General features: G+C 41.0%; 1 protein-coding gene across 3 annotated transcripts; it reads left to right on the top strand.

The window, feature by feature from the left end:
• Window positions 1-595: 595 nt before the first annotated feature.
• On the top strand, window positions 596-22834 carry slc29a4a (solute carrier family 29 member 4a). 3 transcript variants are annotated; one of them, XM_086288709.1, is made up of 11 exons: window positions 596-798; window positions 2612-2939; window positions 5753-5884; window positions 5970-6083; window positions 8583-8711; window positions 10460-10534; window positions 10644-10912; window positions 16612-16732; window positions 16919-17106; window positions 19114-19354; window positions 20229-22834. In XM_086288709.1, the coding sequence occupies exons 2-11, from the start codon at window positions 2717-2719 to the stop codon at window positions 20372-20374; spliced, it is 1638 nt and encodes a 545-aa protein (XP_086144835.1). In that variant the 5' UTR covers window positions 596-798; window positions 2612-2716; the 3' UTR covers window positions 20375-22834. The 3 variants fall into 3 exon arrangements, with proteins under 3 accessions (XP_086144835.1, XP_086144836.1, XP_086144834.1); XM_086288710.1 differs by having other exon boundaries at window positions 2574-2939; window positions 10644-10903; XM_086288708.1 differs by having other exon boundaries at window positions 2574-2939.
• Window positions 22835-23718: the final 884 nt, after the last annotated feature.

The raw sequence follows: 23718 nt of genomic DNA, 5'->3' as shown, positions 1-23718 counted from the left end.
AGCTTGCCAGTAATAAAGCATTAGCATATTGAACTGAACTGATAAACTTGTCAATCACTTGGAGGCCCCACTGCCAGCATTGTGGTTATTGTGGAGGTGTGCACAATTTATCCCCATTTCCTACCACCGTGTGTCTCATCCACGTGCTCTGGCGACACATGTGTATGCAGGTTATCACATCAGGCCAGTAAATGTTGAAAACAAGTGGGGGGGATGGAGGGACTGTTAAACACATTTATATATGGGCCTGTGACGCACAGAGGACTGTGGTGTGTGAAGTAAGTGCATAATGTCTGCATTTTCTCCCCTTTCTTCCACTGAAATATAATTTTTAGTTGTAGTTTGATGACTTACACCATGGCTTATAAATCATTAAAAAACAAAGCAGCACTTTCAAATATATAAAGCAGGTGATTAAACTGGAAAGTTGTTGGAGACGCACTGGGATGAATTCTCTGCTCTATCGGTGCCTTTCAAAAGGCTGATTGCAAAAGATGAACAGCCACAGGCGGGTGCCCCCCTCCTCCTCCTCCCTCCTCCTCCTCCCTCCTCCCCCCTTCGCTTTCCTCATCCATCCATCCGCGCTTCCCTCTGCCTCTGCCGCTGGATGGTGCGTTTTTAGGACCCCACGGAGGAGGAAACCCGGAGCTTTCCCCCTCTGTCTGATGGAGACGGCGCTGAGGAAAGGAGCGAGTCCGGTCGGCGGAGACCACCTCGAGGATCCTGCAGGAAGGACTTCGCTGCTGCTGTAGGAAGGCGAGAGAGAGGGGGAGAGGAGCGAGAGGAGAGACTCGGGAGGTAACGGGCCGTTAATAACCTGTTGTTGGTGTGTTTTTGTTTGTCGTTCATAAAGAGGAGAGCCGAATGAGCGACGTGAGAGCGACACGTTAGCCGTGCTGGACTGACTGGGCTGGATTTCTAAAAGAGGAACTGGCATTATTATCTCTGTTTCGCCCTCCGCTCTAACGTCCTGCTCATGTTTATTTTCTATGTATGTATTTATTTTTTCATTAGATTTTATGAAAATCACGCGTTTTCTATCAAAAGCAAATGATTGTGAGTTAATGTGTTCATTTGCCATTTCTGCAGGCGTACGCTCTTCAGAAGGCGTAAAACGAGATGTTAGTTTTATTTATTCCTTTTCTTTCCTTTCTTTTATAATTTTCTTTGCTCATTTAAGTCAACAATAGAAACTGCAGCACATCAGACTGCAATTCAATTACAGCAGCTGGCTGGAGCCTTTTGATTTAAAAGGAGAAGGGCTGCGAGCGCCGCCCGAAGTCTGGACGTGGAATCTGTACAGAGCGTAAACTGGGATCATATCTGATCTAGAACAGCAGCCCGGCTTTACTTCATAAACAGAGCTGTCACTGCTTTGTATTTAATCACCTGTTCCTCTGAGGGGGCCACCGGGGCCCGTGATGTTACACAGATGATAACCTTCTTACATCATCCGATCCTACCAGTTTCCAGACAGCAGAGGATTAAAATAGAACATAAAAAGAAATAAAGCCGGCTTGTTCCGCACTCGGGAGCTTCGTGCTGTTGGCCTGGAGTGAAATAGCACTTGCAGGGCACCAGAGGTGAGCAGGGAGACTGGCAGCGAGGCCGCAGGGTTGAATTGTTGCCTCCTCTTTGCATGTCCTCCTTGTGTTTGCACAATCCAGCCAGGTGCGCAGAATAGAAGCGCTTTTGTGCTCTCTTTCTACGCCAGTATGGAACAACATCAGCGGCCATTAATATTGATCCAGCTTGTAACAATGTTGACTGAAGTAAATGCAAACACGTATTGAACCGCAGCTCAGCTGCTCTGATGACAGAAGGGACTAACTTACATTTAAAAGTGAGCAGGGGTTCCTCCGCTCCTCAGCAGGCTACACTTTCAGTCATAGTGCAGAGAATTTATTGGCGTGTGTTCTGACTGCTAATCAAGTTTCTCAATAATTGCTCGGTAGCAAAGGTCAGTGCTTATCTCATTTATAAGCCTGCAAACTGACTAGATTTGGACTGTTGGCTACAAATAAAAATCAGGGTAGTGGTGACAACAAGAGATTCCAAGCGAGTGTTGAGGTGTTTTTGGTATTGCATGCTGCAACTGTGATGAGCATCGTGCTCTGTTTTCTGATCTTTGTAGAGAAAACGATTCAACAGGTGAAAGAATACAGTGGGCTTCTCTGTTGAATTGTAAAGCTGCAAAAATGCAAACTAGTAATCAATGACTTGAATTGTAGATGACGGATATTTCTGTTAGTCAGCTAATTGATTTCCACTTGGACCTCTTCCTCTCTTCTACACTGCACAGCTTCAGCTCTCTCGGCGCCTCTTTACTGAATGCAGAGATGCATTTATGCTCACCTTGTCTGTCACTCATTCATGCATCCTTTGTCATTCTGTTTCTCTCTGTTAATATGCTTCTCACACCGACACACATACACAAACAGGGGGGCCACATTTCTTTTGCTGTCTAACCTTGAGTTTTGTTATTTTCCGGAAAGCACAGCTTGCGTTTTTTCTAGTCTTCTTCTGTCTTTTCTTATATTTATTTCTGTTTCCTGTTCTTTCATGCCCTGCAGATCCTCCATCATCGGAAGGTCTCCTGCATCTCTTCCAGGGCGTGCCTCTGTGATTGCGTCTAGCATGCACGCTCACGAGAGCGCACAGCTTGTCTAATCAACCACAGTGCGTGTTTCTTCGCGAGCGTACGTCAAGTGCAGGAATGGGTTCGGTGGGCGCGGAGCGCCGCAGGCCCACGCCGGCCCAGACACCCGAGGAGAGGGACGTGTGGAGGGATGGAGGAAGATCTGTTTGGAGAGAGGGCTGGAGAGAGGGAAGAGAGAGCGGCATTGTGCAGAGCTACAGCTTCGATTCATACCAGCTGGAGGAGGAGGAGATCAGTAAAGACGCCCCGGAGCGAGGAGTGCTGGCTTTGTCCGAGCCCGGTGAGGGAGTTTTTGTTCTATCTGTGCATGAGTGTGTGTAATCTACTATTTATAAAGAGAGAGGCGAGGAACATGGAAGGAAGGAAAGGGGTAGGTGTACCAACAAACAGCAATTTGTCAAAGTGAAAAAAGGCACATTAACTCACCTTCACTGCATCTATCCAAATCAACTTTGTTCTGGTTTAAACTGCAGTGTTTTTTATTGTTGTTTGTTTAACAACAAAACACAACACTGTGCAGAAGCCTTGAGTCACTCATAATTTCTTTATATTTAATTAGGAAAATGGGTGCAGAGATTTATTGAAACATGTGCAAACATACATGTAAATACAGTATATAATACAAAACAGAGTTTGTATAATTCTAATCAGCTTGAAAGTCAAGATTTGGTACGACCACCTTTATTCTTCAGCACAGTCTGATCTCTCTTAGGCAGCTTTCTTGTCATTTCTTTAAGTAGTCTTCAGGAATAGTTCTCCAGGCTTCTTGAAGGACACAAACTCTTCTTTGGATGTTGCTGCCTTTTGTTCTGTTCTCTGTCAAGATGATCCCACACTGCTTCAATAATGTTGAGGTCTGGGTTCTGGGGAGGCCAATCCATGACTAATAGTGTTCCACTGTGTGTTTTTCTATCTAGGTATGCTTTTGCTGTTTGGCAGTGTGTTTGGGATCATTGTCAAGCTGAAAAATGAAGCTGTTGCCCGATGTATTGCTCGGTGTATCTAACTGTGATGATACTTTCCTGTGTTCATAATTCCATCAATTTTGACAAGATCTCCAACAACATTGGCTGAAATTCAGCCCCAAACCATGACAGAGCCTCCACCATGTTTTACAGATGGCTGTACACACCCACTGTTGTACTTCTCTAATGACCTCATCTCTACATACTAATGAGCCGTTTTCAGTTAACACCTTTTTGGGAATCACCTCAATGGTACAAAAATACTAAGTTATTCCTGTCAAACTGTGTTGTCTGTGGGATTTTTTATAGATTATACTAAAGGAATTTTAAAACAAAGGTTTTTGCAACAAAGTGGCTGAAGATACAATTTAAAGTTGATTCTTTGCTGTTCTTCTTCTTTGTCTGTTACGTGGATTACACTACAGTGGTTCATCCCTTAAGTTAGGTGCCTTTTTATATTTGAATGTTCCTCTGAAAAGAGCCAATACCGGACTGAAAGTGAGTAAAAAGGTAGCCAATGTAAAACAAAGAAAAAGAAAAAAAAAGAGAGAGAGACAAGACTATTAAAGTTCTTCAGAAAGTCTGAAGAACTTTCTAGAAAGTCTGGCTCTTTAGAAGCAGAATTGAGAAGTGGCTCAAGACTTTTTCACAGCGCTGTATTGTCATTTGATTTATTGTCAAATACACTTTACAACAGCAGCTAACCAGAAAAAAAATGTTTAAAAAAATCTGAAATAAAATTTTTAGTTATATTAAGCTTTAAGTCTCTTCCCCCTCCCCTTTTTACCATTTCTAACAATGAGACTATCAAACTTCAGCTAAGCTTCTATACCAACAGCTACCACAACAGATAACTAATATGCAAACTTTATTTCAAAAATGAACAATGTTGAAAGTGACATCAGATTTTTTAAATCAAAGGTTAAACATGGTCGTGCTGCTAGATTATTCCAGCCCACTTGCCCTCTGGATAAGTTCTTCCAAATGTAGAAAACCGATTGGTTTTCCCAGCTGTGTTTGGGCAGGAGGTGAGGTGCACCCTGGACAGGTTGCCAGTCCATCAAAGGGCCCTTAGATTTTTGTAAATAATAAGTCAGAATGGATTTAATAACCGTCTTGAAGATTTGTATGGGCAGTGCATGTTAGACACAGACGGCGGTCTTGATAACAAAAAACTGCTGTGTTGCCTGGTTACACGGGTTACACAAAGGCCATGTTAATCAGGTCATAAGTGACCAGTGACGCATAATGACGGCCTTGCAGGCAGAAGCCTTTTCCCCTGCTCTCTTCATGTGTTTCTTACTTATATTTTGCTCTTTTTTCCTGCTTCCCTTTCTTTCCTGAAGCTGCCAGTCTTCATATTTCAGTATGCAACAAAACAGACAGGGGATGCAATCTCCACAGAGTCTGCCTTCTCCTAGAAGAAAATAAAAGATGGAGATGTGGCAAAGCAGCCTCCGAGAATGAGTTAACCTTAAGATGCTATTTCAGTTCTGCAGCTGCACAACAACTGTGTTTCTGAGCAGAGGACAACAGGTTTTATGAAGGTGTACATTGATTTTTATTTTCAGCGGCCAAATTAATTCTAAAAGGGTGAAAATCCATTTGTATCAACAGATGTATCAGTAAAAAAAATTTTTGTTTCTATAGTAATAAAGTAGTGACATGAGTCAGTGAGAAGGACATTTTCCCACTCAGTCTGCAGTAAAGCCTAAATTCTCATGATGAATGATTTGGGCCATTAATATTAGGCTTACGGGATTAGCAAAGGATTAAGAACAGTTATATAAAAAACCTGCACATCACACTTTCTCCATGTAACCGATCCGGCTGCAAAACAGAAATGTACGAGTTTTAACTGAAGCTATTTCGACAGCTAGACCATGATCTGAGATCCCCATGATTAATCTTTCACTAACACAAGCGCAACAGTCTGCTCCACCATCAGCTGCTCCATCAAGTGGAACAGAGGCGTTCCTGCTGCCGCTGCACCTTTCTTCCTCCTGATTAGCTTCTCTGAAGACAGAGTGTTCTGGCTTCAGTACTAATTCAGATGTTAATCATATCCCGCCGTCTGATTTCATGCTGCTTTAATTCTCTAACCTATGACTCCCATTTTGCTGCTCAGACTTTGAGGAACCGATCCCTGACGACCGTTACCATGGCATCTACTTTGCAATGCTACTGGCTGGAGTGGGTTTCCTGCTTCCCTACAACAGCTTCATCACAGATGTGGATTACCTGCATCAGAAGTTTAAAGGTATAAATATGGATGAGTGTGCACAAAGTCACGTTTGCGGTTACGGCTCGAGGCTACGCTGTCACATCTCTCCCTTGTGTTTCAGGGACATCGATAGTGTTTGACATGAGTCTGACGTACATCTTAGTGGCTTTGTTGGCCGTCATCCTCAACAATGTGCTGGTGGAGCGACTCAGCATGCACACCAGGATCACTGTGGGTAAGTCAGAGAGGCGCCAAGAGCACAGATCGAGTGGAAAATTAAAAACTGTTCCATTAAAACTTACCCTGTTACTTATTAAATACTTTGGGACCACACAGTCCCGAAGAGATCTACCCACAGGGGAGCTTCACTGAGAACTACAGTCATGAAAAAGAAAGCACATTCCCTTTCAATTCTTTCACAGATCAGGGTGTAAAAAAATCATCTTGGCCTTCAGACTATTTAAATATAACCTCAGATATATTTTTACACCATGCCACTTTATTTTACAAACACTAAGGCAAAATGAACGGTAGAGTGTGTGCACCCTATGATTCAGCAGCTTGGAGAACCACATTTGATAGCAATAATTGAAGAAGCTGTTTTCTGTATGACTTCAGTCTCTCACATTATCGTATTGCAAAAATGTCAGTGCACCTTGTGGGCATTTGTTTATGCACAGCATTTCAGTCAGGTTGAGCCTGGGCTATTGCAACACTTTGATTTTTTTCTTTTTCAGCCATTCTGTTGTAGGTTTGCTGATGTTCTTGCAATCATGGTCCTGTTGAAAGACCAGCCTGGGCCAAGCTGTCAGACAGATGACCTCACATATGACTCTAGAATACTCTGGAGAATTTAAACACGTTCTCTCTCCCGAGGCTCAATATTTTAGGTGACAAATCGTCAACATGTTACGCTTCCGGGCACCCAACACGTTCCTAAATGACGAGATCGGAAAAATAAGGAAATATGAGAACTGTTTGGAATTAATCCACACATATTCGTTCATTTTCCTCAAATCACTTTGGAAAACACTCTTTCACGTCATTAAAGTGCTGGTTAAGGTTAGGTATAAGGTTATGGTTAAGGCTGGAATACATGGCTGGAACATGTTTTACCACGGGATCGTCATTCTACTGTATTTCACCCATAACCCGGCGCTACCTTAAGAACGCCGAAGGTCGCCTTCCACGTTCCTCAGGAACGCTGCCAGATGTAACAAATCATCAGGATGTTATGCCTCCGGAGTGAGAATGAGCTGAGGATTTCATGGTCAACTCAGTGGCTGCAGGGCCCAAATCATCCAACGTCCCCCACCGTGCTTGGAAGTTGGTATGAGCTGTTTGCGCTGATGTGCTGTGTTTGGTTTTTGACAAATAGTGTTTTATAGCCAAACATCTTCACTCTGTCCTTTGGACTGAGAAGACCATTGTTCCAGAAGTCTTTTTTTTTTTCAGTTCTATCTTTGCAAATCTGTGCTGTCATGTTTCTTTTAGAGAGACGAGGCTTTCACTTCAAACCTTTTGAAAGAGCCATACACTGTACTGTGATGAACATTAACATTTGACGTGCTGGCTGAGGCCTGTAGAGTCCAAGATGAAGTTTCTCTGAGCGTTGCACGTCTGACCTTGTGGAGAATTTGCACAAGAATGACACAAGACTTGGCTTGTGGTTGGTAATGGAGCATAACTCTTATTATGGTCTTTGATCATTTTGTAATCCTAGTTAAGCTTCTTCATGTTGTCTTAATGGCTTTGGTGTATAATTTCTGCCTTATAGCATGCTGAAAGTGAAGTGCTGGTCAAGATATGCCAAGATTTATATTTCATTTTAATGAGTCAAAAATCATATTTTACTCCCACACACATGAAGCATAAAGCCAAAAACTTCACTGCTGGTTAAAATCAGTTGTATTTTTAATTCTTAAGCCTAACCTTACAAGCTGTCCTTCACGTGTGGACACATAAAACGGTGCACTACTTCCAGCAGTAGTAACAACTGTCAAAAAACAGCAGGAAGCTCAAAGCTTATCAGAGTGTGCAAAAATGGGAAAATGTTATAAAGATAAATAAAAATCCACTTTTCCATGGATCTCTTGTGGTCTTTATTCATAAACACCACAGGAGATCCGTTTTTGGCTTTTGCCGAAAACTGTGAATTGACAAGCAGCGGTTTCAGGATTCATCTGCATCTTCCTCAGATTGCTTTCATATTTCAAAAACATCATTAAAGGTGATTTGCTATGCTCTTTGAATAAGCTGTTCGGTAACAGGCGAGCACATAGAGGCTGATTTAAAATCATGTTTGTTAAAGTCTTAGCTGGAGATACTGGAGAGATGTGGCCGAAAATATTAATCTTTGCAGAAATTATTCTCAAACTGTGATATTGGAGATGAACCTAGAAATATTAAAGCCCTTCAAGCTCACCCTTAAAAAAATCATGATAAAAAGTTCTTTAAATATGCATGTTCCCCGGAAGTTTGAGATCACTGCACATACATGCTAAATTTCAGAACGGGGTTTCACCGCAATAGCCTCTGCTGCTTAAAATAGCTGTGCTTGTATTTTTGGTTAAAGGTCTTTTGAAGTTTGACGTCAGCTTGAGAGCATATCCCCAGGTTAAAGAGTTAATGAACTGCCTCACATATAGTTTCCTCACTCTTATCAAATATGTGTTCAGTCCTGCAGTCACAACATTACCTGGATCACTGACTCAGCCTGTCACTCTCTCTGCAGGTTACATCTTAGCTTTGGGGCCCCTGATCTTTGTCAGCGTGTTCGATGTTTGGCTGGAAAAGTTCACCACCAAGCAGGCTTATGTCATCAACCTGGTATCAGTGGGAGTGGTGGCCTTTGGATGTACAGGTACTTTGATGTTCTTTTACCCTAATAATGGTTAAACGAACTGAATGACAGACTACACTTAAAAGGCAGAAGAGCCACTCTTGACTACATCCTTGCAGCCTTGACTTTTTGGAACTAGATGAACTATAATTGGATGAAAGGCTAGAAAGACAGATTGCCAACATGTTACAATCAGTCCATCTGCACCAATTAGCGCAACTTGTCTGCGATGTGGCTCTTTGCAGTAGGGAACTCGGCTCAGCTACCTGGCACCTGGTTGCATTCTGGTTGTAGTCTATATAAAATCGAGGTGGTCAAGCACTTCTTGCATTTTGCAGTTAAATTACAGAGACGCAGCAATTATGTCACTTTTTGTGGAGAAATTTCAGAATTTCAGTTTCATATCCATTGGGTTCTGGCTGTGCAATGAGCACTTAATATGAATTTCTATGTATGTAGATGGCAAAAAATTTTCCATCTACATGCCAGTTTATCAGTTTATCACACACAATTGCCACAAACAGGCTGCATGTAATTTCGGACTTAACTGAAACTAGCAGCCTTTGAGAAATGTTTGCTAGCCTTTCAAAAGCCTAGCAATCATTAGCCGCTATTACAGCCACCTGTGTCTTGTCTCCCGTGTAAATCAACGCAGTAACAATGCTTATAAGCTTTAAGGCTTAACATCTTTGAAAAATGTTTAAAAATTCACCGCTGCAGATTTTTTTAATGAAGGGAGAAATTAGCTTTCGAGACAAATACTCTCTTTTTCTGTCCCAGGCTATAGAGATGTTAGCTAGTTTTACTGTCCAGGCTGTATGTAAATGATGGCTCTCATGTGAGTTTTTTTAACCATTAAAGACCATTTGTGGATGAAGGGTGCACAGCTCAGATATCAGATGGCACAAATTAGCTTGGTTAGCAAGCTACGTTTTTGAAATATACCGATGCAACACAAACACATGTGTAATAATAGCTTTAGGTAACAGACTACTGTTACCTAAAGCAATTCAAATACTAGAATTTGAATCGCCATAACTGTTGCACAAACGTATTTGGAGGGCTGCCTGATAATTCCATTAAAAAAACCCTCCAAAAGGCGCTAACAACACAATCACCTTAATGAGGTTGATTTCAGGGACTCTGAAATTGTCTCAATTGTGCCTCAAGTGGAGATTAGAGGACCTGCATTGGGTTTAGTCCTGGAGCTGCTGGTTGTATATGACTATGTGAAAAGTGTGGCTCGTAGCAAAAAGCTTACAGACAATGTACAGTTTTGTCTGCAGGCAGCTAGCAGACAACAACACTCTGCTAAAGCCTGTACATCACCGATTCAGCCTGTAAAAGAAGGCAGAAAAAGTGGAACATTTAGCTCCTTAATAACCAGACAGTTCCCTCATGAGTTTGTGGAAAACAATATAGAGCTATGAGGACAATTGCTTTTATTAAAAGGATAATAAATTATAACTAAATATGTGTCAGAGCTCACCCTGTTGGGATAAACACAAACCCAATAGAGGTTTTTGTTCTCAGGTGCTGCCGACTTTAATACATAGAGTCGTTTTCCTCTGTGTGTTTGTCAGTGAGAACTCAGAGTTTCTGCCTGCTGTAATATCAGTTTAATTAGTGGAGGTCTGAGGGTCAGAGCAGCTTCTCTCAAGTGGTGTGTGGTGGTTCATTAAGTTCCCCTCTAAATAAATCGTGTTGTTACAATGTTGACTGTTGGGCCTCTATTTACACTGATAACTGCCTCCCTCCTCCCTCTTCAGTGCAGCAGTCCAGTTTCTATGGTTACATGGGGATGCTGCCCAAGAGGTACACACAGGGGGTAATGACTGGAGAGAGTAAGTACACTCAACGATTAGCACACACGTTTTCGTTAGCTCTTGCTGCCAGACTTTGTCATCCTCCTCACCTCCTTCATCTCCTTCATCATTTACGTACCCTCCTCAGGTACGGCGGGGGTGATCATCTCGCTGTCCCGCATCTTCACCAAGCTGCTGATCAAAGATGACAAGAAGAACACGCTGATCTTCTTCCTCGTCTCCATCAGCATGGAAATGCTGTGCTTCCTGCTTCACCTGCTGGTCCGCCGCTCACGATTTGTCCGGTATTACACCAGCCACGCCCAGGGTAAAGGTCCGGGCAAATGTCACGATCCGAGAGACAACGGGACCGGGTACAGGGTTCACCACGATGTCACTGCAGAGGAAGTAAGATTTGTAAGTTTATGGACAGCTTATTGACTCACATGTGTTTTATGTCTGTTCACTGCGAATACTAAGTATTGTTAGCCATGCCAGCAGCAGGCTCAATTACTCTGGCACAGAACACACATCTTAACATATATACTATATATCGCAAAGAGCCAGGCTTTCTTTAAAGTGTTTAAAGTGTTCTTAAACTATTGCCTTTAGATATTGGCTGGTTTTCACTCTTTTATATTACAGTCCTAGTAGCCGATCATTTCAAAGGAGTGTTTTTTGTTTATTATGCCATTAACACTAACCTATGAATCATTCAAACATTAATAAGCTAACTTAGCAGATGGATCAGTGTTGTCTTAGGTGTACCGTTAACAGCTGTGACAAAGACACAAAATTTCTTCCCATTTCTTGAGCTAAATCTATGAAAAGTGTCAAAGATAACAGAGTTTAACAGGCAGAAAATGTTTTACACTAACGTTCCCAAAGCACTATCAGTAGAAAACTTATATCTCAGCATGCTGTGCAGCATATTCTTAAAAAATGAATGAAATTGTAAGTAGCAAACAAAAGAACTAAACAAGTATCTACAGCAGATGAAGAGTATTTGAAAGTCATGGTCTTAAGAAATAAGAAAAAGAAATCCAGCAAAGACCTGACATACGATCAGAGAGATGTATCTGGCCCTTTAGTCGATCCATCTACTGTTCACTAAAGATGGTGGAAGGATGGCTCTCAAGAAGGGAAAGAAGAAAGACTGTACTGTACTGAAAATAGGCGGGAACTTGTCTGATGGAGTGATGAATCCAGTTTTGACATTTCTGGTTTAACTGTTCATCAGTATGTTTGGAAAAGGTCAGGAGAGGTACAACAGTGTCTACAGCCATCTGTAAAACACGGTGGAGGCTCTGTCATGGCTTGGAGCTGCATTTCAGTCAGTGTTGTTGGTGTTTTTAAAACTGATGGAATTATGAATGCAGAAAAATACCATCAGATTTTAATTCGATATGCAGTAACAACTGAAAAGCATCTGATTGGCTTCATTTTTCAGCATGATCCCAAACACACTGCCAATGCAGTAAAAGCATAGCTGGCTAGAAGGACACACAGTGGAACTTCGGTCATGGATTGGCCTCTCCAGAGCCCAGACTTCAGCATTATTGAAGCAGTGTGGGATCATCTTGACAGAGAACAGAATAAAAGGCAGCAAACATCCAAAGAAGAGCTTTGAATGAAAGCCTGGAGAACTATTCCTGAAGACTACTTGAAGAAATGACAAGAAAGCTATGCATATCTCCTGTAGTGCATTTGGTACCAAAAGTCATAAATATGCCATACACTATACAGTGAACTGCTAAAGTGCTTGGACTTGATATTTTGCAGTCAGCGTTGTATCTTCAGCGTCTTTGATATTTTTCTCACGTTGCTTTTCAAGTTAGATTAGGATACTGACTCTACACAGACCAACAGGCTCCCTCATTAAAGCTTCCGCTACATGTTTTATTCATTAAATCATTTATAAATATTGTAATGACAAATAGTTTCTGGACTCAGACAGGGAGGAAATGCCAGGCCTCTAAACTGTAATGTCATCCAGAGCGAGCACGCACACAAGTATTGAGGGCTGGTTGTGCTTAAAAATGCAATCACTTAGTAGCTATGAGCTGTTTCTTGGCTGCTGGTCAGAAAGATGCTAAAAGAGAGGAAGAGCAAAAGATATTGGAAGTTGTTCTTTAGGGCTGAGGAATATAGGGAGTGGTGCAGGAGAAAGACGGAGAGTTGACGACGCCTCCTTTGAACCCAGAGAGAAAGAGAGTCACGATGCTGAGAGAGAAAAAAAAGTTTACGGGAAGCTACTAATGCGAGACAAGTGAGAGAGGCAGTGCAGAGAGTGGGGAAGAGCTCATAAAAATTGTAGAGAAAACATAAGACAAAACAAATTAAAGGAAGAGAAGGGAAAGAGAGCAGGACACCGGCCATGACAACGAGAGGAAAAGAGGGAAAGAAAACGACTTTGAATTGAAACCCACTTTGTAGCTGTGCTTTGAGCAGCATTTTGTAGCCTGAAGACATGAAGCTAGTACTGCTCATCCTGCTCTGTGTGTGTGTCTGTGTGTGTGTCTGTGTGTGTGTCTGTGTGTGCATTCAGAGCCTTCAAAGGAAGAAACTGCACCTGAGGCTATCATCGCTTAATGTGTGCGTGTTCATATTTGTATGTGCGCCATTACATACAAGTGTGTGATGGACGTCCCGCGGTGTTTTACAGCTCTGTGTGTGTGTGTGCACGTGTGTGTGTGTGTATGTGCACATGTGTGTGTCTGGGGTTGATTCTGGCAGTTCTTTGTTCTGGTTGCCATGGGAAATGAATGCAGCTCTTCCTATTATGCGATAATCAAGAATAGGAGTGCCTTCTGGCCCGGCAGCCCCTCTAATCAACTAATGGATCTATCTGTGTGTGTGTGTGTGTGTGTGTGTGTGTGTGTGTGTGTGTGTGTGTGTGTGTGTGTGTGTGTGTGTGTGTGTGTGTACGTGCAGTCACCTGGCTCAGTGAATTAGTGTGTATTTGGAAAGACCTCAGCATAAAGGGATGTGCCCATACCCGAAAAGATGTCTGTGTGTGGTGGTGGTGGTGGTGGACATCATTAAGTCAACCTTCAGCCGGTCACAGCCATCCTCTCTAATAGTCACTGTCATAAAAAGGGGATGTCATGTATCCCAGAAGCCATTACTAATGAAAAAAACTAAAACATGTAAAGGTCAAAGCAGTAAAAGTGAATGTGTTTATTTATTGTGTGATGGCTACCTCTAGTGTTTCCTTAAAGAACCTTCAAATGCTTTAAAAAAGTTTTCAGAAATGAGCAACAAAGTCTTAATTTTCCCACTCAGAACTATGTTTAAAAATGAATACAGTTCAGTATTTTCTAGCATAGGGAATTAAAAGGGGACAGAATCACATGTTTTAGTGTTTTTGAGGACAAAGGACCCCTTTTTTTTATCCCAAAGATAAGGATGAGTATACGAGGGAGGCTGTGACTTCAAAAGATGATAAGTACTGCCCACACCTGCAGAATGGATCTGCATTCCTAATATAATAACCAGCTGGGTTTTTGCTCTTTTGTGGAGTCACCGTTTGCTTACTTTAACTCCAAAACTATATCACCTGCAAACATAAAACTCCAAAACCTCCAAAACAAAGTTTGCATCTTGCAGCTAATGCAGCTAACATCACCACCTCTATGCTGCTCGCCTAATTTCTGTACACTTATGTAATATACAGGGAGTGCAGAATTGTTAGGCAAGTTGTATTTTTGAGGAATAATTTTATTATTGAACAACAACCATGTTCTCAATGAACCCAAAAAACTCATTAATATCAAAGCTGAATGTTTTTGGAAGTAGTTTTTAGTTTGTTTTTAGTTTTAGCTATTTTAGTGGGATATCTGTGTGTGCAGGTGACTATTACTGTGCATAATTATTAGGCAACTTAACAAAAAACAAATATATACCCATTTCAATTATTTATTTTTACCAGTGAAACCAATATAACATCTCCACATTCACAAATATACATTTCTGACATTCAAAAACAAAACAAAAACAAATCAGCGACCAATATAGCCACCTTTCTTTGCAAGGACACTCAAAAGCCTGCCATCCATGGATCCTGTCAGTGTTTTGATCTGTTCACCATCAACATTGCGTGCAGCAGCAACCACAGCCTCCCAGACACTGTTCAGAGAGGTGTACTGTTTTCCCTCCTTGTAAATCTCACATTTGATGATGGACCACAGGTTCTCAATGGGGTTCAGATCAGGTGAACAAGGAGGCCATGTCATTAGTTTTTCTTCTTTTATACCCTTTCTTGCCAGCCACGCTGTGGAGTACTTGGACGCGTGTGATGGAGCATTGTCCTGCATGAAAATCATGTTTTTCTTGAAGGATGCAGACTTCTTCCTGTACCACTGCTTGAAGAAGGTGTCTTCCAGAAACTGGCAGTAGGACTGGGAGTTGAGCTTGACTCCATCCTCAACCCGAAAAGGCCCCACAAGCTCATCTTTGATGATACCAGCCCAAACCAGTACTCCACCTCCACCTTGCTGGCGTCTGAGTCGGACTGGAGCTCTCTGCCCATTACCAATCCAGCCACGGGCCCATCCATCTGGCCCATCAAGACTCACTCTCATTTCATCAGTCCATAAAACCTTAGAAAAACCAGTCTTGAGATATTTCTTGGCCCAGTCTTGACGTTTCAGCTTGTGTGTCTTGTTCAGTGGTGGTCGTCTTTCAGCCTTTCTTACCTTGGCCATGTCTCTGAGTATTGCACACCTTGTGCTTTTGGGCACTCCAGTGATGTTGCAGCTCTGAAATATGGCCAAACTGGTGGCAAGTGGCATCTTGGCAGCTGCACGCTTGACTTTTCTCAGTTCATGGGCAGTTATTTTGCGCCTTGGTTTTTCCACACGCTTCTTGCGACCCTGTTGACTATTTTGAATGAAACGCTTGATTGTTTGATGATCACGCTTCAAAGCTTTGCAATTTTGAGACTGCTGCATCCCTCTGCAAGATATCTCACTATTTTTGACTTTTCTGAGCCTGTCAAGTCCTTCTTTTGACCCATTTTGCCAAAGGAAAGGACGTTGCCTAATAATTATGCACACCTGATATAGGGTGTTGATGTCATTAGACCACACCCCTTCTCATTACAGAGATGCACATCACCTAATATGCTTAATTGGTAGTAGGCTTTCGAGCCTATACAGCTTGGAGTAAGACAACATGCATGAAGAGGATGATGTGGACAAAATACTCATTTGCCTAATAATTCTGCACTCCCTGTATTTATTCTGTGGTACAGCAAATATCCTCAAAACGCTGTTCTCATTTACATATTTGTTTCTGCCATCACACAGAGATGAGAGTGTGAAACAGGGAAATGTAGCCCATTAACTTACAAGACCGTTTTCACTCACCTCTAAAAATCTTGAAACGATCGTGAATATAAGTTTAAAGCAGTGGCTAAGATCTAAAATGATCACTTAGAGAGAAAGCAGTCTTTTTCTTCCTCTCTCCCTCTAATCAGTTTTTTTGGATACCACCCAAACTGTAAGTAATTATATGAGCTCTGATCTCATGAAAAGTGCTTTCTGATTGTTGTTTTCACAGTCTGCAAACTAACAAGTTTGTCGCTTTAGGGCCCGCGACATAATGTTCTTGCTTTGTGACTCTTATTTTTTTCCACATCTTCACTCATTGTCATTATCGGGTCTATTTCGTGTTGATTTTTTCACATTGGGGTTGTAATGTAGTGATCTTTAATAACAATCTTAATCTTGTAGTTTTTACAAGTATGTTCTGACTAGAAAATTCTCCCTTAGGACATCTTTCCCACAGTGTTGAAGGATTAACCTTCTGATTATTTTTAAATACGTCATTGGATCCAACACAGATGAGTTCCTGAAGCTAGGGTCGTTCAGCACATTGATATTAAATGTTCGTGTTTTCTGTTGCACACCCACTACGTGTAAAGAGAAATAAATGTCTGAATGATTTGATATATCTGACTATTTTACATTCTTTTCATTTCATTCATATATGTCTATCAATATATATATAGAGAGAGATATGTTACAATTAAGATTTGAAAGCATTAACATAAAGTCTCGTGTGTCTATTCAGTTTAGAAGATTACAGTAAACATCTCGTCTGTCTCTCTTCAGGGAAACGGTGGTACAGGAGCGTCTTCTGTGGAGGAAGGCGTCGAGGACATTGCGGGCGGTACCTATGTTCGATTTGATGCCCCAAAAGCCAAGATGAGAAGGAGCTGGCCCGGGCTCCGAGGTAGTCTCTTTCAAAATCTTGTCTAATCACTTCTCAATTACCCTCTGACTCCAACAGATGGATCTGAAATTTAAATGCATCCCCTGGTGATTTTTATTTAGGTAGAGGAGCGATCTCAATGAAATGACTGCTCGAGTGAATCATTTGAATTTTTAATACGGTCATGTGTGTGTGTTCTCAAACCAGACATGATCTTGCATCGTTACGTGGTGTCCCGCGTGATCTGGGCCTACATGCTGTCAATAGCTGTGACCTACAGCATCACTCTCTGTCTGTTTCCCGGGCTGGAGTCAGAGATACGAAACTCCACCTTAGGTGAATGGCTCCCCATCCTCATCATGGCCACCTTCAACATGTCGGACTTTGTTGGCAAGGTGAGCCATATATTAACTTCACAAGTTTGAATTTAAACATTGTGGGTGGTGACTTTTACATGAATACTTCACACATGATACTTTTTATAAAATCGGAGAGATTAGAATCATATATTCATATATTTCACGGTGGTGACTTTTAACCTTTGATTCCAGGGATTTAAGTTTTTGGAGAGAACTTGGAAGAGAACAACCCCAGTTCCAAAACTTTTGTGACACCGTGTAAAATGTGAATGAAAAAAGAAAATCCAAAGCCTTTCCTTTGGCTGATCCATGTTCTTTATTCATCCAAAGAACATGATCCATGTTCTTTGGATGAATATGGTTTCTTCTTTGCACGATGGAGCTGTATCTTCATATGTGGATAGCACAGTGTGGTCACACACAGTGATTTTTGGAGGCACTCCTGAGCCCACAGTGATTTCTATGACAGAGTCATGTCTGTTTTTTATGGAAGCCTGTTTCCACCACAAAAAAAAGGGTATCCATATGATATAGCTCAAAATTTTGACTTATTAACTTGAAATTTCAATTTACTTTTCTCAGAATTTCGAGTTAATAACTCGACATTTCGATTTAGCTCTGCCAATCAGTAATCTACATGAATGGCGTCATTTTCTTGCAACCTGGAAGGATACGGCACAGAGAAATACGCACTCAAAACCGGATCGCAACAAATTGGGGCTTTTTATAGTACGTTTGCTGATAGTAACGCCACATGATTCAGCTAATAACACAAGGATTTCATCATTTGTGAAGAAAATAATCAGCAATTTGTGCGTTCATGACTGGCTATAATACTGTTAGTTTAGCTGTAGCATTTGTAGCTGAGGGCTTCAGCTTCCGGGTAACAAGGAAATGACTTCATTCACGTAGATTACTGATTGGCAGCGCTAACGCAATATGTCGAGTTAATAAGTCGAAATTTCAAGAAAATAATTCAAAATTTCAAGTTATGGATACTTTTTTTTGTGGCGGAAACAGGCTTCCGTAGTTTTTAATGCAGTGCTGTCTGATGTGTCTTTCAGCCTTGTCCCTTGTGCACAGAGATTTCTCCAAAATTATCAGAATCTTTTGATCTATATGTATAACAGATGATGAGGAATATTACTGAAATTGTTCCAAAAATGCAGTTTTTTTGCAGATTGCTGAAAGTCTGCCTCTCTAAGATGCTCTTTTTAAATTAAGTTTTAGGTTTGTTCTGTTGTGAATCCCATCATTTTTGGAACTGGGCCTGTATTAACTTACTGTCAATGTATAAAATTCACTGGTTTAACATCAATATTAAATGCTATTGCCCTTCTCACGCTACACTTACTGAGATTTTGGGATTTAAATTTCCATTTACAGGCATCTTAGCATTAAAGGAACAAGAAAGACAGAAAGGCAGAGTTAACCTCTTGAAACCATTAAAGTCGTCGACCCATTAATTTAACGTAAGGCTGGTAAAACGTCTGGTGTATTGTGGGATAATTGCACTTACTATAGCTCGGAGGCTTCATCCGAACACTCTGAAACTTATCTGGTTTCCTTGGGTCATAATTTTGACTTTGAAGGCACCAACATTGGTTTAGTGAAAGTTGTTATGTAGGCTTTGGATTTGTCCTCGCGGCAAATTGAGTTTTTTCTTCAAATGAAAAGGGAAAGAGATTAGACGAGGAATTAAATTGAAAAAGGAAAAATTAAGGTAGCTTAGAGGTATAAAAAAGAGAGAGAGAAAGAAAAATGTCACAATAAGAGACTGGAAAAGTGTAAAGAGGATTTTTCTTTTGCATTTCTCTCACGGTTCACTTTGTTTTGCACTAATACTGTTATTGTTCTTATTTATTTTCCCTGACAAGTGCTTTCCTTAGAAATTGTTCCAAGCAATGGAGAATTACTGAACATAACGGTCTTAAGTTCAAAACTGCAAATGCTCATATATTTCATATATTATTTGAATATTTTTCCTTGTTTTTCCAAAGTGTAATACACAGCCTGACTGAAACACTCCTGCTGTCCCCTCAGATCCTGGCAGCGCTGCCATATGACTGGTCTGGGGGTCGTCTGCTCTTCTTCTCTTGCCTGAGGGTGGTCTTCATCCCTCTGTTTGTCATGTGTGTGTATCCGGCCAATGAACCCACCCTATCCCATCCTGCCTGGCCCTGTCTCTTTTCTCTCCTCATGGGAGTCACCAACGGATATTTTGGGTCTGTACCGATGATCCAGGCTGCGGGCAAAGTGCCGCCTGAACAGCGGGAGCTTGCAGGTGATTTTTGACTTCTTTTGTCTGATTTATTGTTAAATAAAAAGCATCAATAATTGAACTGAAGCCAGTTGATTAGACCCAATTAGCTTAATTTTAGCTATATAAGTTGTTGTATGTCATAAGAATACCATTAAATGGTTGTAAATTAGATCATTATATTCTTCTTAGCAGCATAACACTGACCTTAGCACTGTAACTGTAACTTAATTATTTTATCAACTTAATAAAGTTGCCTTTCTTTAGAATGAATGAGGTTTTTTTTGGCCTGACAGCTAGCTTAGCTTAGCTAGTAGCAACAAGGCAAATATAGCCTATATTAGATGTAATTTTATGTTAGCTTAAGCCTTCAGAGAAGGATTACATATAAGATATCAAACAAACTCAACACTGTTATGTGCGCTATAATATTAAACATTATTACCTGTGAGATGCTTTTTAAATTTTATCTTTAACACTCAAAAGTAGTGCATATTTCAAGAGTTTTTTTTAGCTAGCAGTCTGACATTGTTTTCAGGCTGGGATTTTGTGAAGAAATACTAAAGTTACATTTAGATTATAATTATAGATTTTATTATAATTTTCCTCTGAGTGACCTGTGCTTGGTGTCTTGCGCTCCTATTAATGTTAGCTTGCTAAATTAGCATGCTAAATTAGGATGGTTATAATGGCACATGCTATCCCTGCAGATGCTAACATGCAAGAACATCAAAGAGTGGATAGCAAAGATGTACTTTCTTAGACTTGTTACTCACTATCTAACATGTTTCTTGCTTACTTGTTCACGCCGAGCAGTATTCTTTATTTAAAAATGGCATTCCCCCCGGATTAGGCAGTATGATCAGCTCTACAGTTACTCTCTGCTCTCTCTCGCCAGGGAATACTATGACTGTCTCCTACATGACAGGCCTGATGGTTGGCTCCGCTGTAGCGTATGCAGCTTATAGCTTCACTGCTCCACCAACAGGAATACACTCCTCCACGCTCAACATACACACACCTGCCAACACTACCGTGTATTGAATGTCCGTAGGTTTGACACGCACTCACTCATCCATCTGTATACATTTACATGTACACACATGCTGCGTAAGGACAGGACGTTTGCCCTTTCAGCAGCATAAACTGATGTACTACACTCCAGCTGCAGAATAACTCAACAATAACAAAAGAAAAGACAAGCAGTGGCTTTTAGTGTTGAAAGGGATTAAGTGAAAAAAGTGCAGATTTCTCCACTCGCTCATCTCCCGGTGATCCACTGACCTTCAAGCATCTGCTCCGATGAACTTCCCCGGAGGAAGAGAAGTGGAGCTGTGCGTCTGCCAGCAGGCAGACATTAACCCTCAGAGTATCACACAGTGAAATTACTGTCTGCATATGTGCGAACACATCATCTGACATTTGTACAGTGCAAAGTCAAGTGATATTTTGTTGCGGGGAGCTAATGGCTTGTGGTTTTAGAGGAGACCTTGCATTATATGTGATGCTATGTTTTATGCATTCTCAGAGCTGTCGCCCATCATAGAAGCGAGATGGTGTTCAGACTCACGGAAAAATATGATCAGCGTTTTTAGACGATGAGTTCCGTAAATGCTCATTTTATTCGGACCCTGTTATTAAAACCAGTTTAACCTTATGAGATCTCAGCCCTCATTGAGGATGACCCTAACCCTGTGCTATCAGAATAAGTCATTTTTCAAACAAATAATCATTCTAACTGAAAAAAACTTACATCTTGGGTTAGGGCTTGGGGCTATGAGCTGTTACCAATAACGACTCAGACCTCACAAGGGTTAAACAATCAGTGTCTTTTCTGCCTAAGACTCAAAGACATTTTTTTGACCCTGAGAGCACTGTGTTAGATATCTAATGCTGCAACCAGACTGGGGGAAATAATGGTTGGAGGCAATTATTGCAACTGTGTGCAATTAAATTTTAATGTCATTGCCTTTGAAATGGTTGCTTTGACAACGTAAATCGGATCTGCAACAACTTGCAGTCAGTCGTTGTCTTCAAAGCGAATTTGTTGCATCGAGATGACGATAAAGGAACAAAAAGACTAAATGGAGTCAAGTTGGCAGTCTGTTTGTGATAACAAACACTGAAATTCACAACAACTACTTCAAATTCGGAATCCATCCAGAACCTCACAGATTTGAAAGAGAACTCCCTCTGTTTCAATAGTGACGTAGTTGCTGCAGGATTGCTCAACAACCTTGCATTCTAACAGGAGAATAATAGTTTGCAACCAGTTGATCCAAACCCCTTACTACAACGAGACACTTTGCAGACAAGTTGTACTCTTCGATGCAGACTACTATAGACTGAGTGCAACATGTTGATGATCTGTCTCCATTTATAAAGTCAACTAAACAATGATTATCAGCAAAAATTCACCAATCAGTCTGATTGCTTCGTACCTTGGAGCAGACAACACCCTCAACCTCAGGGTGACCGCTTGGTTTCACGTGAGCGGACCACGCTCCTCTCTAAACTCACCTTCTTTCTTTTTTTTTTTCAATCTCTAAACACTTGTAACATTTTGTGACTGCATCTTGCATGTTTGTGAAACTGTGTTGAAAGAATCTGTCCACAAAGTACTTGAACCTGTCGGTGTGGTATTTCCTACTACAGCAGAGGGTCTCCAGGACCACGCAATTGTCATCATGACACACAAACAATACCAGCTGTAGGGTAAAAAAAGAAAGAAAGAAAGAAATCGTGTAAAAGGAGAGATTTCACGTCACTTCTTGCACCCCCTGATGGCTGAAAAAAGTATTTATTTACCAGAGGAGGTATTGCAGTCCTATCACGCTAGTCTTTGTTGGTTTATCTGAAATGCTTTGCACCTCCTTTGAATGGTGTCTGTATTAAATGTCTATGTGATGATGTGGGATATAAGGGGACAAAATAATTAGTGCCAAACAGTCTGTGTTTATGACAGATGCGATTGGGGGAGGGAGAAAAAAGTGAATGTAAAGTTGTAAATAGAATAAAATGCATTCAAGGCAATGAAAGGCATTTATTTTCACTACTGCAAAGCCTGTAGAAAGAATCAGATTCATATCTTTTGTAGCTTTATTTAGTTGAAGTGACCCCTGGATCCCCTCCTTTATTTATCTCTTTCTTTTTTCCAGCTGACGCACAGCAGCGTCTCCGTTCCCTCATGTTTCCTGTTGGACTTGATTAATTTTTCAGCGATAAGAGAAGCAGCCGAGTTCACAGTTTATATATTATATTTAAAAATAAATAAATAAATAACAGACCTCAATGTAAAAAGCTGCAAATGTGCACTGCATTATGTAAGTGATGGCTTGGATGGAGAATGTTGGCACTGTTTGAAATACGGTGGGATGCCATTTGGGAGCTAACCTCATTACTGTATGTATGTCCTGCTTCCTGCGGCCTCTCAGCGAGCTGCTGGGTTTGAAGGTGTTTTTAGTTATTTTTGGTCAATTGTGTCATTAAAGGACATGAAAAGTCTCTCTCCTTCTCTTTCTTTCTCTCCTGCAGACATTTTGAGAGAGGGGGGAATCCAACTTTCCCAGGAATGCTTTTTTTAACCATTCCTCACGATGAACTCGCACATTCATTGTGAGGATTCGTAAAGCAGTCTGGTTTTTATGGAAATTATTTTTCTGTAGGGTTTTCAAGAAGGGTAAACAAGAAACTAGCAGCTATCTAACTAACCAACTCCCCATTTTTACTTTGATGATGGGATGATGGGGTTTTTTTATGTTGATTTCGCTCTTTTCTGTCTCACCACTGCAAAATATGGTCCTCAAGACGCCCATTGTGGAAGAAACAACCTCAAAGGACGTCATACTTGTACATATTTAAACTTCAGGAAGAGTGAATACTTAGAGACCATGTGGTGTACGATCACACACCACACCTAAACTCTTAATAATGATTTCAGTTGCACCAGCGAATGCAACTTTGTGATCATTCCTGCTGCAGTAAGACCACAAAAAATGAATAAATAGACCGAAACAGCTTTACGAAAGCATCTAAAGGAGCCTGCACAGTTCTGGAAAAAACATTTGACTGATGAAACCAAGATAACCTTGATGAAACTGCTCGGGATCTAAAGCGGACTGCATCATCTGTCAAACATGGTGAAGGATGTTATGCAGATGTGTGGCTGATAATAGTTCATCAGTGTTTGCTGATGATGTGACTACAAAGAAGCAGCAGGATGGCTTGTGAAGTGTACAGGGTTATAGTCTCTGCTCAGATTCAGACAAATGCTCCAAAACTATCTGGACAATGATTTAAAGTGCAAATGGACAATAAACCAAAGCAAAACTTTTAGAAATTTGAGGATTTTGTGTAAACATGTCTGATATTCCTAAACAATTAATGCA

This window comes from Aulonocara sp. 'chitande type north' Nkhata Bay, linkage group LG4 (assembly GCF_057382095.1).
Source record: "Aulonocara sp. 'chitande type north' Nkhata Bay isolate Kocher_YH1m ecotype deep benthic linkage group LG4, A_spYH_male_GT1.1, whole genome shotgun sequence".
Classification (NCBI taxonomy): Eukaryota; Metazoa; Chordata; class Actinopteri; order Cichliformes; family Cichlidae; genus Aulonocara; species Aulonocara sp. 'chitande type north' Nkhata Bay.
The sequence above is the reverse complement of the archived record's forward strand: the minus strand, read 5'-3'. Positions and strand labels throughout refer to the sequence as shown.